The 14,500-nt window shown below is 45.3% G+C and overlaps 1 protein-coding gene across 2 annotated transcripts in view; it reads left to right on the top strand.

Moving 5' to 3' along the window:
* The first annotated feature begins 1,916 nt into the window (after positions 1 to 1,916).
* tll1 (tolloid-like 1) overlaps positions 1,917 to 14,500 on the top strand; it is a 30,949-nt gene continuing 18,365 nt past the window's right edge. For both annotated transcript variants that reach the window (XM_076145198.1, XM_076145199.1), the window contains exon 1: positions 1,917 to 2,273. In XM_076145198.1, the coding sequence (XP_076001313.1) occupies positions 2,093 to 2,273 (181 nt within the window). In that variant the 5' untranslated portion in view covers positions 1,917 to 2,092. The remainder of the gene's footprint in view (positions 2,274 to 14,500) is intronic.

Below are 14,500 nucleotides of genomic sequence, written 5' to 3'. Positions count from 1 at the left end.
TTGGACATCATTCAAATCAGTTGCTGCTGCTACTCATCATTATTTTCATTATCAATTTTTTGATTTTTATTTACTGAACTTTGTCCTATTTCTTCACATTATGGTAATCCTTTAATCCAGTGGTTCTCAAATCTGGTCCACAGGCTGTATGTTGGCCCACTTGATCAGCCAATCCAAGCGTCCACATGATCCAGAGTCGTTTTCTTCAAGATCTCTGCTGGAGAGGGATTTAGAACATATAAAACATCAATGCAAATAGTATCAAATGGTAAATTCCCAGAAAAAATCTCAGTTAATCTTGTTTAAAATAAAAAATGTTTTTGAATCAGCAGATGCTTGTTGGTTCTGAAGCGTTACCATTGAGGCTTCAGCTCCATTGTTATCCATTAAACACGGCCGTGAGTGTTGACTGTTGAACGCTTCGTGTGTGTGTGTGTCTTTGTGTGTGTGTGTGTGTGTGTATGTTTGTGTGTGTGTGTGTGTGTGCGCGCGCGCGCGCTGCTTCCAGGGGATTTGTGTGTGGGCCTCGGGGCGTGTGTAGTGGACAGCTTGCGGCTGGATTGATAGAGTGACGTCAGCACGGCGCTACCTCTCCCTGAGGGCAGGATTAGTCAGGAGCAGCCGAGACAGCGCTCCCGGTAAGCTCCCGGTAATAAAAGGGCGGACAAACTGCACATATTGGGACGGCCGTTACCGAAGGCTCAACACCGGAGCCCCCTGAGCTCCAGAGCCCCGTGGGGAGTCATGGGTCCGCTCACTCCCCCGCCCGGAGCAGGTGAACAAAGCAGGTAAACGCACGGGAGCTGCAGGAGGATTTACCTCAGCAAAGGTGCACACACACAGACACACACACACACACACGCACACACACACACACTGTCAACAACTGCTGCTGCTTTATTTTTTTGCTGCTTATGTGTGTCTGTGTGCGCGCGCACGTGCGGGTACGTGTGTTTACGCAAAATCAAGAAAAAGTCGCCAATTTCAATTTTAGCTGCAGGCAGGCGCTTCTCTCTCTCTCTCTCTCTCTCTCTCTCTCTCTCTCTCTCTCTCCCCCTCTCTCTGTCTATCTCTCTCTCTCTCACACACAAACACACAGACATTTTTATGTGGCTACTCTTGATGCAGTCGACGGTGAACCCATGTGACCCCGCATTACGCATCAATATTCATGAGTGCTGAGAGTAGACATACAGTAAAGGGGGGTTCACGGGCGTTATGTTCAATTCTAATCAATGTCTCCATACTTTCACTACTTTTAAACCGCAGCTGCACAAATTCGAGGTCCTTTACATGAACTACTCCATACTCGCCTCGTTTATATGGGCTATCACCTACTTCGCACCTGCCTCTGAAACACCCACTAACACCCGGCACACACCGCGTCTCGGGGGTGGAGAGACCCACGCTGATGGACGCTAATACCCACGGGCCAAACTGGAGCAGCAGTGTTACTTTTACCGCTACCGGCTTTGAAGTGAATGTTAGTCAGTTGAGGTCCAATGACCGATAGCGAAACGTATACGCGCTTCCTTTAAGTGTCACCGTGCTGAGAAGAGAGAGAGGGAGAGAGAGAGAGGGAGAGGGAGAGAGTGAGGGGGAGAGGGAGAGAGAGAGAGAGAGACTTCACTTGGCGGCAGAGTGTGAGACAGTGAGAGTCTTGTAAATGTGCAGCGTGGATGTTTCTTGTGTGGGCAGTGAGACGCGCTGCTGCCGCTGTGCGTCTTTGCGCCCGGTGATCGCCCCGTGACTCTCCCGGTATTTCGCTTCGTGACTCTCCGTTATTCCTCCCACAGCAGCTTCACCTGCGAAGCCTCGGCGGAGGACAAAGCTACTCAGCGGACACTTTGCTGACACAGACGCGGACGGACGGACGGACGGACGGACGGACACCCCCCCCCCCCCCCAGTCTACTTTGGCGATGGAGCAGAGCCGAGCGCAGTAACCCACACACACGGTGACCCATAGAACCGGAGGAGAGGCTCTTCTTCACCGTTAGACCCATGCAGCCCGCGGGTTCCTTGGAGAGCAGAGTCTCCTAACAGCAAAGGGGACAAGTGCGGGCCTTTATTCGCTGATTTCAGACTTTCAGATGGACCGAGTGCCGTTGGCACTGGCCGCTAAAATGCGCTGGATCGCGCTGGTGCTCGCCAGCTTGACTTTCTGGGGCAAAGTGACGATTTGTAACAGTTTCGACTACGAGGAGTCCGAGTATGATGATTATGAAGACGAGAGAGCGGAGAGCATCGACTACAAAGACCCGTGCAAAGCAGGTGAGTGACTGCACGCTTCTTCTGCTCTCATCCCAAACGAATGCGTGCACGTGTGTATGAGACTGTGTGTGTGTATGTGTGTGTGTGTGTCCGCTATCCGTCCATCCATCCATCAGTTGTACACGCGCATCACCTGTTGGCAACACAGTAAGACTGTTGGGTGTCAATGTGCGTGTTTGTGCACGTCTGTGTATCTTGTGTGTGTGTGCGCGCGCGTGTGTGTGCGGCGATGTGAGCTTGAGTTGACTCAGTTGACTTCTGCTGTTCCTCCAAACCGCACGCGCGCGCACACACACACAGATAGCGGAGTGGGTGACAGAAATGTTGCTGGATATTTGATGCAGCCATTGGCACTTCCTGGAGCATCTTCTGTCACACGTATGGTGTTTGTGTGTGTGTTGTGTTTGTGTGTTCATGTATGTGTGGTGTGTGGTGTTGTGCACTCCACCCAAATGAACAGATGTGTTAGCACACAAAACCTGGAGTTTCACTTACGATTTCACAAAAACCTTCTAGCAAATTAGCTCTTTCTTTCTTTCTTTCTTTCTTTCTTTCTTTCTTTCTTTCTTTCTTTCTTTCTTTCTTTCTTTCTTTCATTTGACATAACAATCAGCATGCATTTACGGGACATTTTGGAGATAGTTTTCTTTATACAGAGAGAAGGGATGAAACGAGAAAGAAAGACAAAGGAGAAAAATATTGATTGGCACCTAGGAAATGTGATACACATGTGGACAAAATGCACAAGCAGACAAGGAGACGGTGACTGGAGTTAATGACTTATATCTTCGGGTTATGTATAATAGCGATGTTAGCGATGAATAACTGTGTACCAGCGTGATACCAGTGACCACGGCTCTGCCAGATGGGTCAGAATGACATGTAAAAACAGAACTGATCTCTGTGCCCTCATAGTGCATTTGATTTTCTCGAGTTTGAGAAAAAACATGGTGTCCTTCAGCCATTGTGAGACAGAGGGAGGGCCGAGGGATTTCCACTGAAGAAGCAGTCGCCGTCTAGCAACCAAAAAATGTGAAGCTGATCATTCCTTTTTGCGCAGATGGCGCGAGTCCACTGGAGCTCCAAAGATGGCAATATGAGGAGAAGGTTTTAATATAGCGGACATTGTGTAAAAGTAACTAGACCAGTAATTGTGTGTCTGAAGAAAAACATGTGGCTGAGATTGCAGTGTGGGTTACAACATATGCCACATTTGTCCTTTACATTTCAGATAGTCTTGATTTGGAGAAGTGGACCCTGTGTATAACCTAAGACTGGATGTGTGCGAGACGAGTACAGGACAAGACAGTGCGTAGTGTGCATATGGTTTCCTCCCACCAGTCCGTGTCAAGTTGGAGTCCAAGCTCACCCTCCCAGACGCCCCTTAGTTTAGCGTTAGATTGGTCCCCTGGGTCCAGGATGCGGCAGTAAATCTCCGAGACGGCCCCTCTTAGTGGTGTGTAAGCAGGTCTTCCCACATTAGGTGAGGAGGAGAGGAAGGGAAGTTTGGAAAATGGTTAGAAGCAAGTGTCTGATTTGGAGGTACTTAAGTTATTGGTTTTGTTGTTCATCAGTCCAAGAATGAGGGAGGTAAACAGGTGGTTGTTGCGGACTAGAACGCGCAAAGTCAGCTCTTACAACCTTTGGCTTTTGAAAATATTAAACCCACATATTTTAAAAATATGAAAACAACCCAACAAGAACATAAACCGTCCTCCAGTGAAGTTTATCACTCATTTTCAACCAAAATGCCAGATAGAACCTTATAATACTAGGGTTATCTTTCAATACATGTCATTCAACATGAAAGGAGATGTGTTTGCAAATTTAAAGTATTGCCTAAATTGATACCAAATCTTCAAAGTATTGAGTACCACAGGGTTTGACGTAAACTTTGAGATCTTGGTCGGGAGAGAGGAGTAAACTAAGGCAGAGGAAGTGCAGCAGAATTGGGCTTCCAGCCTGCGCCAAGCCAGGTCAGGGGAGTCAGTCCAGGAGCGCAATCATCGGTATGAATTGCCAAGTTTCTTTCTTTCTTTCTTTCTTTCTTTCTTTCTTTCTTTCTTTCTTTCTTTCTTTCTGTCTGTCTGTCTGTCTGTCTGTCTGTCTGTCTGTCTGTCTGTCTGTCTTTCTTTCTTTCTTTCTTTCTTTCTTTCTTTCTTTCTTTCAAAACTACAACTGATTTCACTGATCAGTCGCCTCTCCTCTCCTCTCCACTCCTCCCTGTTTTGGTTACACCCCCCTCAGTCAGTGTGTGTTTGCACATGTACACGTGTGTTTTCTAGGCACTTTGCAGCCATGATGTTGTCTGTGATGACACGCTACACTGATAAGAGTTCCACCCAGAACGCTGCGCTCCCCAAACTCAACAACGAGCATTCCATACATTCCAAAATACACCGACTGACAGTCCTGGAACACGGCCAGTGTGTGTGTGAGGGTGTTTGTTTGTCTGCGTCTGTGTGTGTGTGTGTGTGTGTGTGTGTGTGTGTGTGTTCACGTGCCTGTACACTGATCTCAGTGTGAGTGAGTAATTTTATGTTGATGCAACCATCCCATGACTCTGTGGTTTTCCGTTTTGTGTGTGTGTGTGTGTGTGTGTATGTGTGGTTGGATGGGAGCCTGGCAGGTTACAGGGAGACAGTCAGTCTATATATACATTGGTAACTGAGCGAGTCTTGTAGGTTAAAATAATCAAGTGAGAAAACACATTTTTTTGCTATAAATGTGTCCGTGTACATAAAGATTGCATTTACAGGCACATGCTTAGATTCCACACACGCAGACACACACACACACACACACACACACACACACACTTACAGACCTTCCAGAGTCCTACACAATTCTTTAACACATTTGGTGACCATGTTGTATAATTTTTGCCTTCACTTGATTGGTTCAATGAGTGCAAACCCAAATGTGTGGACAGAGAGAAAGAGGGACGAGCCAAGGCTGGACCAAAATGTCCCATTTGAACAGTGTGTCTGTCTCAACATCATTTATATGCAGTGTGTTTGTGTGTGTGAGACGAGCTCAGCTGTTTGTTTTTTTTACCTACACGTCTCGGTTTAATCATGCACGCGTTTATATTTGGAAAAACTCAATCAATATAGATCAAATGCATTTATTTTCTCCCTTATTCTTTTTGGAAAGTTGTATGTTCCACCATCACCTTCCATATGTGCCTGGTGTGTGGATGTCTTCCTATAGAGGCATGTATAGCGTGTTGGTCCATTTAGTTGTCTGTATGTAAAGCCTTGGTGCCTGTGTCTTGCTGTGTGTGTGTCTTGTAAAAAGTGGAAGCGCGGCTCATTCCAGGCCTGACCCTGTGGCATCGGTCTGAGTGGCTGGTATTCCGCCTCCTGTTATTGCTGGGAAAACACAAGGGGGAATATTTGGCTGTCTGCTTATCTCCTCCGAGTCCCGCACTGGTAGACAGGAGAACACACACTTCCAGGCCTTTGTGATGTGATTTCCCTACGCGAACACACACGCACACGCACACATACGCACACACTCGCCGCGCACATACATACGCACAGGGCTCCCTCCATTCACCCGCGCTTATCTCTTCCTGGTTGTCTGCATCCTGCTACTCAGCTGGAGATGACACACACACACGCACACACACACACACATGCATGATCCTAGGCTCGCTCAAGAGTCATTCATGCTTCCTTCCAAATCACTGTTCACACACACATACACACACACACACACAGACAAACACACTCAAGAGTGAAAGCTAAACAATCTGCGGTGTCCAAATGAAGCTGTGGCTTCTTTCTGAACTGAGACACGATGAACTGCCTTTTCTATTTTCCCATATTTTCCCATCAACACACATCTTTTTAATTAGAACCCTTTGTTAACTGGTGACACATTCACTTCAAGAAGGTTTGTATTTTCATTTGAACCCTCATTTATATGGTTTAAGTGGGGACTTGTGATGCATTCCTGTCCTGTTTATCAGTTTAAAGGCAAATAAGGAGGATGCAGCAATACCGAATCGTTTCCTGTCCCAACTGTTACCAAAGGTGACGATCGGGTGAAGATCTGATCTTTCCACTCTGGAGCTCAGACCCTAGCGTTGGAGTGACAGGTTCCACCCTGCTGCATGCATGTGGAGGCTTATGCTGAAGCTCATTTCCCCCAAATAAAAGCCTGCAATTGTTATGTGGCGAGCCGCCCCCCCCCCAATAGCTGTTAGTTGTAAACAAACGAAACCCAAACCAATTCTGTTCCATAAGCAAAACCTGAGCCTGTTCAGCCTTTCCTGACCCTGCTGACCTGAGTGTGTGTGAATGGGTGGCTGTGCCCTCACTGACTTCAAGTGAATCCAAGCAAAAACATGTAACTCACAGAGAAATATGCAACTATTGAGGAATTTCCATCATAAAGTTGGAGAAGCTTCACAATATCACCGGTCTGAATAGAGGCCCTTTGCTGGAAATACATCTGCACTAAAGGCCCCTATTCAGTCCATAAGTCGGGGGTGTAATATCCTCATTTCATTTGCCTCCCCCGTGTTCAGACTGGAGCCTGAAGCGCCTCTCAGGTGAGGGACTCCCGTGGGCCGAGGCGACTCAGAGGCGACTCCGAGATTTACACTGGGATCTGAAGTCGACGCTCCTCACTCGTAGTCCTGCGTAACTGTCTGGCGTATAGTTATGAACTGAAATAAGGAATGTTACACATACACATGGAGTGATACCATTATCCAGAAAGTTTCCAGAGAAGAGAAAACATTTGCAGCCTCTCTGTCCACCTGTGTGTGTGTGTGTGTGTCTTTCTCTCAGTGTCTCCGTTCGAAGTCTAAACAGAGATCTCTTTTTTCTTCACAGAATAGGCTCATACTGTATATTTGTTTTGAATGTGATGGCGGTAACCCAGTGTGTATCAGCGCGCTCTTGGGAAGACTAAAGGGAGGTGTTTGTTTTGAATGGAGGGACTGGACACACTGGGTAATAGCAGAGGTGTGAACTCTGTGGATTGGTCCAGGCAGATTTTAGTGCAGAGGATATCTGACCTGTGAAAAAGCCACTTTGAGTCCTTTTGAGTGTGTGTGTGTCCATATATGCTTTTTTTTCAGCCTTCCAGTTGGAGAGTGAAACCCACCATGTCGTGACAGTTAACTGCAGCTACTGTTCACTCCCCATTCTCTTTAGGAAGGAAACTGGAGCAATGTGTGTGCGCGTGCGTTTGACTTTGTTGGTGTGTGTGTGTGTGTGTAAGAGAGAACAACTAGTCTCACTCATAATATATTAAACAGGATTTTCCCGAGCAGAGTGCTCCTGCCACCAAGCTTCCGAAGTCTTGGTCAGGATTCCCGCCTCAGCATAAGCTCTCTGGCTGTGCCGGGAGCCCAATGTTTGTTTTGGAGCGTCGTTGTTCCGGAGCTCAAGAAGCCATGATTCAGCAACGCCGCCCCTCCACCCACCTGCCATGCTTTGCTCAATTATTAAATGTCCGACATCTTCATGTCACCTTTTTGTCCTGAACTTGAGTGACATATTCATAGAAGCCAAATTGTTCAAATGCACCATGATTGGATGGATTCTGCAGTGATGTAAGCTTGTTGTTATGGAGGGAAAAACCTTTATTATTACCACAAAATATGTTTTCAATTTGCATTTAACTGCTGAGGAGCAGTGTTGAAAAAAAACGCTCCATATTTACAGCCTAGCTCCTTGCTCAAGGGCACTGGCAGCAGCAATTAACCTAACACATGTTTTTGATGTTGGGGGAAACCAGAGTAGTAACACACACAAGAACATGCACACGCTGAACAAATCAGGAGGATTGTTGGCTTGTTGTGTGTTTCTAACTGGAGCTTAGTGCAGTTAGCTGACATTCTGCCTAAAAAGAGAACAAGAGACCAATTTTCTTCTTCTGACGTCTCCAAAGCAACGCACGTCTCTACATTTTTCTAATTAATTTCCAAATGAAGTTATCTCGTGCACATGTAGGAAGGTTGAAGATTCTGTTTCCCTTTTACAAGACCACTATGGAGTACAGTCCCTACTCAGCTGTGTGTGTGTGTGTGTGTGTGTCGTAGGATCATATGTTCTCCTGTTTCACACCACCTATCATTTTCCATTCCTCAGTTGGTGTGCTGGTGCTGGTGTGCTTTTCTATGAAGTCAGTGATTTTACTTTTAACAGTAGCCTTCTTAGTAAAGTATATTCCAGCACATTTGAAACTACATAGAGGTACCGTGAGACAAAAGCGACTAATCTGCATTAAACTCATTTATTTGAGATTCCTTTTAAATTCTCTTGTGTTGCTTTTTACTCGGGCAGATTTAGTTCTTTCCATTCTCCTCCTCTGGCACTGCGATGTCCCAGTTCTCTGTAATAGTTTGTGCTCTGTTACGCTCTTGTCAGCCCGTAACATGAAAGGGAAGATTTCATGGTGATTTATTGTTTTAGACTCACAGACTCAATTATTTGCAAAACTGATGAGAAACTTGTGCACCATTTCAGTTGTTGATTGGTGACCTTTTGTCGAATTGTGACAATTGGACATGGTTCATGGTCATTTTGAGATGTTTCAGACCATTAGCAGGCAGCACACAGACAGAGACAGCACACACACACCATAAGCAAGTGTAAGACACACTCACAAAAGAAACAAAGGCCTGAAATGACCTAAAAGAGGCGCCATTAAATCTAAAAAGAAACAGAAAAAAGTATTATTTGTGTGTGTATGTGTGTGTAGGAGAGACTTTACTGTAGTGTTGTATTGTGTTGTTGTACTGTGATACACGAATACTATATTATACGCTTAATTAACTGTCTTATGCAGTTAATTAAGTATGTTTGCTATTAACAGAAGTGCTTCAGACATCCGCTGGTGAGTCGTAAAGGTTGTTTCAATTGAGCTTCCTCTCTGAATCCTTTTGTGATCGCATAGAGCAGCATGTGACACAAACACACACACACACACACACACACACACACACACACACACACACACACACACAGAAGTAGAGATAATTCCCTCCTCTCCCCCCTGTCTCTAAAGAACTCCTCCCCCTCTCTGGGAGTCAAGCATACGTGAGGACGGGGGTGTGAATTAATGGCACTTGCCGAAGCATCAACATTTATATTTTCTCTCTCTCTGAATCTCCATTGCTCTCTGATGACATTTCCAACTGCAGCATCTCTTCACATTCCAGCAGGAAACAAAGTGCCACTTCATTATTCCAGCTGAAATCCTCTGGAGGGAAACGATGAAGGATCACTTGAGTTAAATGGGCCGTTCAGCTCGACAGCACGCTGTATTTATTACCGCCTAGTACACCAAGTACATTTTGCGGAGCATCATTTTTGATGTCATGTCATGTCAGGGCTATCAGCCAGTGTAGGTGTGCTGCTGCTCCCAAAGGGTTAATTTGGATGGAGCTGCTTGAACAGTGATTACTTTGAGAAGAGAAAATCCTCAAACAGCGCAGAGATAATCTCTTTTTATTATTATAATACATCCACAATCGTATTCAGCATGATAATACCACACAAGGGCTTAAACACACACACATGCCCACCTACAGCGTGACCTTACTTAATGAGGAGCTTATTGTGAGGAGTGTGTGTGTGTGTGTTAGCTATATCCAACTGGGTTCAGCCTATGTGTTTAACTCATGCTTCTCACAGTGTATATAAATGTCAGTGGAGGCTCTGTTGATTATTCAGGACATAACTGGGCTCTAATGTTAGAAGCTAAATCTGATCATAGAATTACAACTTTTAATTAATTCTAATAGGAATAGGATGTTAAAAACAATGTTCAACAATTACTGCCTCTGGTTATGTTTGTATGTTTATATTAAATGTATTTCTTGTTAACACTGTGTAGAGTTGAATTGTGGCCCAGATTACAACGTGGATCTCGATCACAGTTTGAAAGTTATTCCCTTTTTAATCAGTCATTTTTAGGACCATAGACAACCATTCAGACTGCTTGTCCTATGTAAACACAAGGCCACCACTAGATAGCAGCAGAGAGAAAGGTACGGTCCAGTACAGTCAGCCTTCATGCCGAAACACTCGCAACCACTAAATCTGAGCTTATAAATATAACAAAATTAATATCTTATTTTGAATGTAGCAAATCTATACATGCCCAAATCTCCCGGGCAACAGTGAGCGACCCTGTTATGGAAACACTCATTAAATCAAAACATATTTCATTGGAAAAACAGATTAAATTTGAAGGGAGAACATTGAACTAAAACAAGTAGTAGTGAGTGATGTGCTGGTGTTGCTTCAGAGCCAAGTTTGAGAGTGGGAGAGCTCTGTCATGGGGTGGAAATTGCTGGAAATGTGAGAGCTGTCTACTTGCAGAGATGAGAGTTTTAATAAGTTTATTTTTCACTTCTTGCACAGAAACACCAGACACAAAAGGCACACACACACACACACACACACACACACACACACACACACACACACACACACACACACACACACGCGCACAGCACAGCACAGCACAAAGTCTGATTGACATTTTCTTGTTGGACTGCAGTGTAAAGTTGTACAAAGCCAGCATTAGTCCCGTCTGTCTCAATATCGGATCAATACACTAACCGTCCTGCTCGCTCTCGCTCAACCCGTGTGAGCGAGGTCTGCCTCTCACTTTCACTGTGCAGTGCTTGGCGCATTACTCCAGGGTGTGTGTGAGTGTGTGTGTGTGTGTGTCCCTGCATTCTCGGGTGTGTGATTTTGGTGCAGTGCCCCCGATGAAGGGCAAACAGTAAGGCCCTGGTCAGCATGATGTGGGTCTCCTGGGGCATCCTGGGGTTTTGGATCGATGCGTTCCCTCCTGCCTTACTGTCCTCACACCTCCTCACTCGCTGCCTTGACTTTGGGCTATTTATGGCATCTCTATGGATTAACGAGACCTCAACAATCAATGAGCCAAACTTATTATCACTGTACTCTCTCTCTCTCTCCCTCTCTCTCCCTCCCTCCGTTCCCTTTTCTCAACGTACCTCTGCTTCTGTCAGCCACTTCTCACTGGAAAACATTAAGTTGTTGTGTTTTCCCTGTGTTTCAAAGCGATGGCACCGTATTGTCACTTCACTTTCCCAACACACAGACCTAAAAAACAACAAAAGCCAGGAATACCTGATGAGGGAGGCAGTAGCTCAGTGGGTACAGCTTCAGCTTGGAAACCGGGGGGTCGCCGTTTCGAGTCCCTGCCGAGGTGCCCCTGAGCAAGGCACCGAACCCTCAATTGCTCCCCCCTCTGCGAATGGTGGTAGTGTAATGCAATGTAAGTCGCTTTGGATAAAAGCGTCTGCCAAATGATCATAATGTAATGTAATGATGATGCAAACTAAAGGCCTGATGGGATGGTGAATGTTTCTCATGTAGTGTGAGAATCATAACGCCGTGGCTCCTCCTGCGATACAGCTCGTGCATTTCACAAATAAAATGTTCTTTTACCGTCATTCAAGCTGCAGTTTGAGCTTCGTTCCTCATGAACCCGTTTGATCTTTTTTCTTTTTTTTCCATGATGCCATTTACGCCTCATCGGACAAATTTGTTACACTGTGCACTTCCTGTCTGTTCACACCACATCTTAGCCTGAGTGCTGGTGTCGTGTTTTATTTGGGTCGTTTTATTTGGCACAACCACGTCAACCACTCCAAAATCAAAGAGACTGTTTTATGCTTCGGGCTTTGTTTCCCAGACCCACTGTCACATAAAGTGTTCAACTGGGAACCGACTTCATAGAGTGACAGGCGACTAACAGAATAAGGGAAACACCTCTTTTGCTTTGCTGCACATGCGTTCACTGCTTGAGCTGAAACATGCATTCCAGGGTTTAACAAAGTGTAACAAATATTAATCCATATAAGTTGTCATGGCAAAGGATTAATGCCAGTCAGAACATCACTGCTTCCTCCAGCTCCAGCTTCTTCTCCAGCTGCACTGCAGGTGTACCAGCAACATTTCGCCGGCGTATTGAAAATGGACTTGACCCCAGTGTCAAACGTTAACGACAGCTCTGTTATCTAAATCAGACAGACATCTCATATCTGTCTAATCCCTGTATCACACACCCGCCGTTCAGTAGCTCACACTGCCAGTCTGTATCTGATATCATGATTTACAAACCATATGTGGTCATTGTGGTTTGCTCCTCTCCGCAACAATAGCACGAAGCGGAGCACAATGGCACACTAACCCCCCGTTTCCTTTAGTGGTACTCCTGATTAGCTAAATGACAAGCTTCTCCCATGCCATTGTTAAAGTAATAGTGTCTGGAATCCCCACGGAGAGCAATAACATTCCCAAGCTAATCATTTAGAGATGCTTATCGTCCAGTTGTGCATTGTGAGAGACACTGTAGATATGGGAGCGAAGTGGACGGGGGAGCACAAAGAAAACTGCACAAGGGGGGGGAACAAGAGAGGCGGACCAGAGATATGAGATGTGTCCGACGCTGAACGATGTGTGTCGAGGTTGGAGGGTCGAATCGGGAGGGAAGGGAATAAAGATGGCACGGATGCGTGAGACGGCGCCATCGAAAAAAGGTTTCCAGCAGACGGTTTGTTGGCCCGGCTGGATGGAAAGTTGGAGGCAGAGGGGAGAAAGGGGATGAACGAGAGAGAGAGGCCGAAAACGAGAGGAGCGGGCGGGAGAAGATGGAGATGAAGGGATGGGAGAGGGGGGTGAAGGGGAGAGGCAATGCTGGAGTGTGACCAGCCAAAGTCTCACACATAGTCTGGATCGCTGGACAGTGTCAGCGTGCAGGAGAAGGAACGATGTGGAGAGTTACTTCTTTGTCTGTACTGACGTACATTCTTCCACACAGGAGGACATATTTACTCAACAGCCTGGTGTTTGTGGATTTAGTTGTATTTTTTATTGTCATTTGTGTGTCACGCAAACAAAAATGACACCACAGATCTGAGGAAAAGCAGAACCAGGGCTGCCGCGCTGCCGTTACTCACGCAGTCCAACAAGTGAGGGTTTCACATTGAACAAAGCAGACAAGCCAACTGGCCTTCACATTGATAGTAAACAGAAACGTGATATGAAACACAAACGTACAAACAGAAAGATACCAGCTATGAGGCTGAATATATCATCTCTCGTCTTCTTTCCCAGGCTGCAGTTACGTAACTTAAGTAACCATTCCAATTTGTCCTCATCAGACTACTTCAATATTACATTTCATAAAAGATTTGTGCCCTGAAAGCATCATGGCAGGTACAGGAGGAAGGAAATGTGACTCCATTCTTACCTGAGCTATCGAATATCTCAGACTTAGAGATAAATGCGAAGAAGCAAATTGCAGGAGCGCGATTCTGTTTAATATCAACACACAGTAAGTTCATTCAAGTTCTAAATTACAAATACAGTTCTAGACCAATTAGAGACTTGTACTGTACTGCACCGCGCTCTCCACTTAAACGGAGCCGCCCATCATGGAAGGGAAATGAGAGCGCTACAGACCATTGTTCATTGATTAAGATCTAATTCATTTGATGACCTCACCACAACAGTGAGACAATTCCCGAGCTGCATCCTGGAATGATGAAATGTATCATACGTCAATCTGATGTGTAATTCTACTGTACTGCCTCGTGGAAAGGTGCATGTTGTACTTCCCTCATGTGTCGCTCCTTTTTCTCATCACACCGGCATTTATTCATCTTTGGCAGGAAACAACTTCATTTATGTTAAATACAACACAGAAAATTCACTGAAAACATTAGTGTGTCCATAATAGTTATTGTTTTAAATCTAGTCATCATTTCAACATGTTTGACATTTAAAGGATGTAATGTTGTGGTTGTTTAGAAGTGATGATTTATTTTTGAAATGATCAGCTGGGGTCATTTGTCATGTTTTACATAATTACGTTAAATCAATGAATGTCAATTTGATGCTGAATGAGAATTGGTGCTGTGTGGCTCTTTGGCGCAATGGATAGCGCATTGGACTTCTAGTCAAATACTTGACGAGTGATTCAAAGTTTGTGGGTCCGAGTCCCACCAGAGTCATGTTTTGTGAATTTCCCTCATGGTTTCTGCAGCTGTGATCCATCTGTCTGTAAACCAATGCAGATGGACGACATGCAGGGGATCTCACATGCATCCAACTTGATACAGTCTGATACACATTAAGGTTCTGTTAAACCCATTTTAAACCCAGGAAGCACAAGCAGACGTGAGACCTACGACAAAAAGACAGGGCTGATGGAGACGA

Source organism: Genypterus blacodes, unplaced genomic scaffold (genome assembly GCF_046128005.1).
Source record: "Genypterus blacodes isolate CSIRO-AG114 ecotype Tasmania unplaced genomic scaffold, CSIRO-AGI_Gbla_v1 ptg000030l_1, whole genome shotgun sequence".
In the NCBI taxonomy this organism is placed as follows: Eukaryota; Metazoa; Chordata; class Actinopteri; order Ophidiiformes; family Ophidiidae; genus Genypterus; species Genypterus blacodes.
This window is presented reverse-complemented; position numbering and strand designations above follow the sequence as displayed.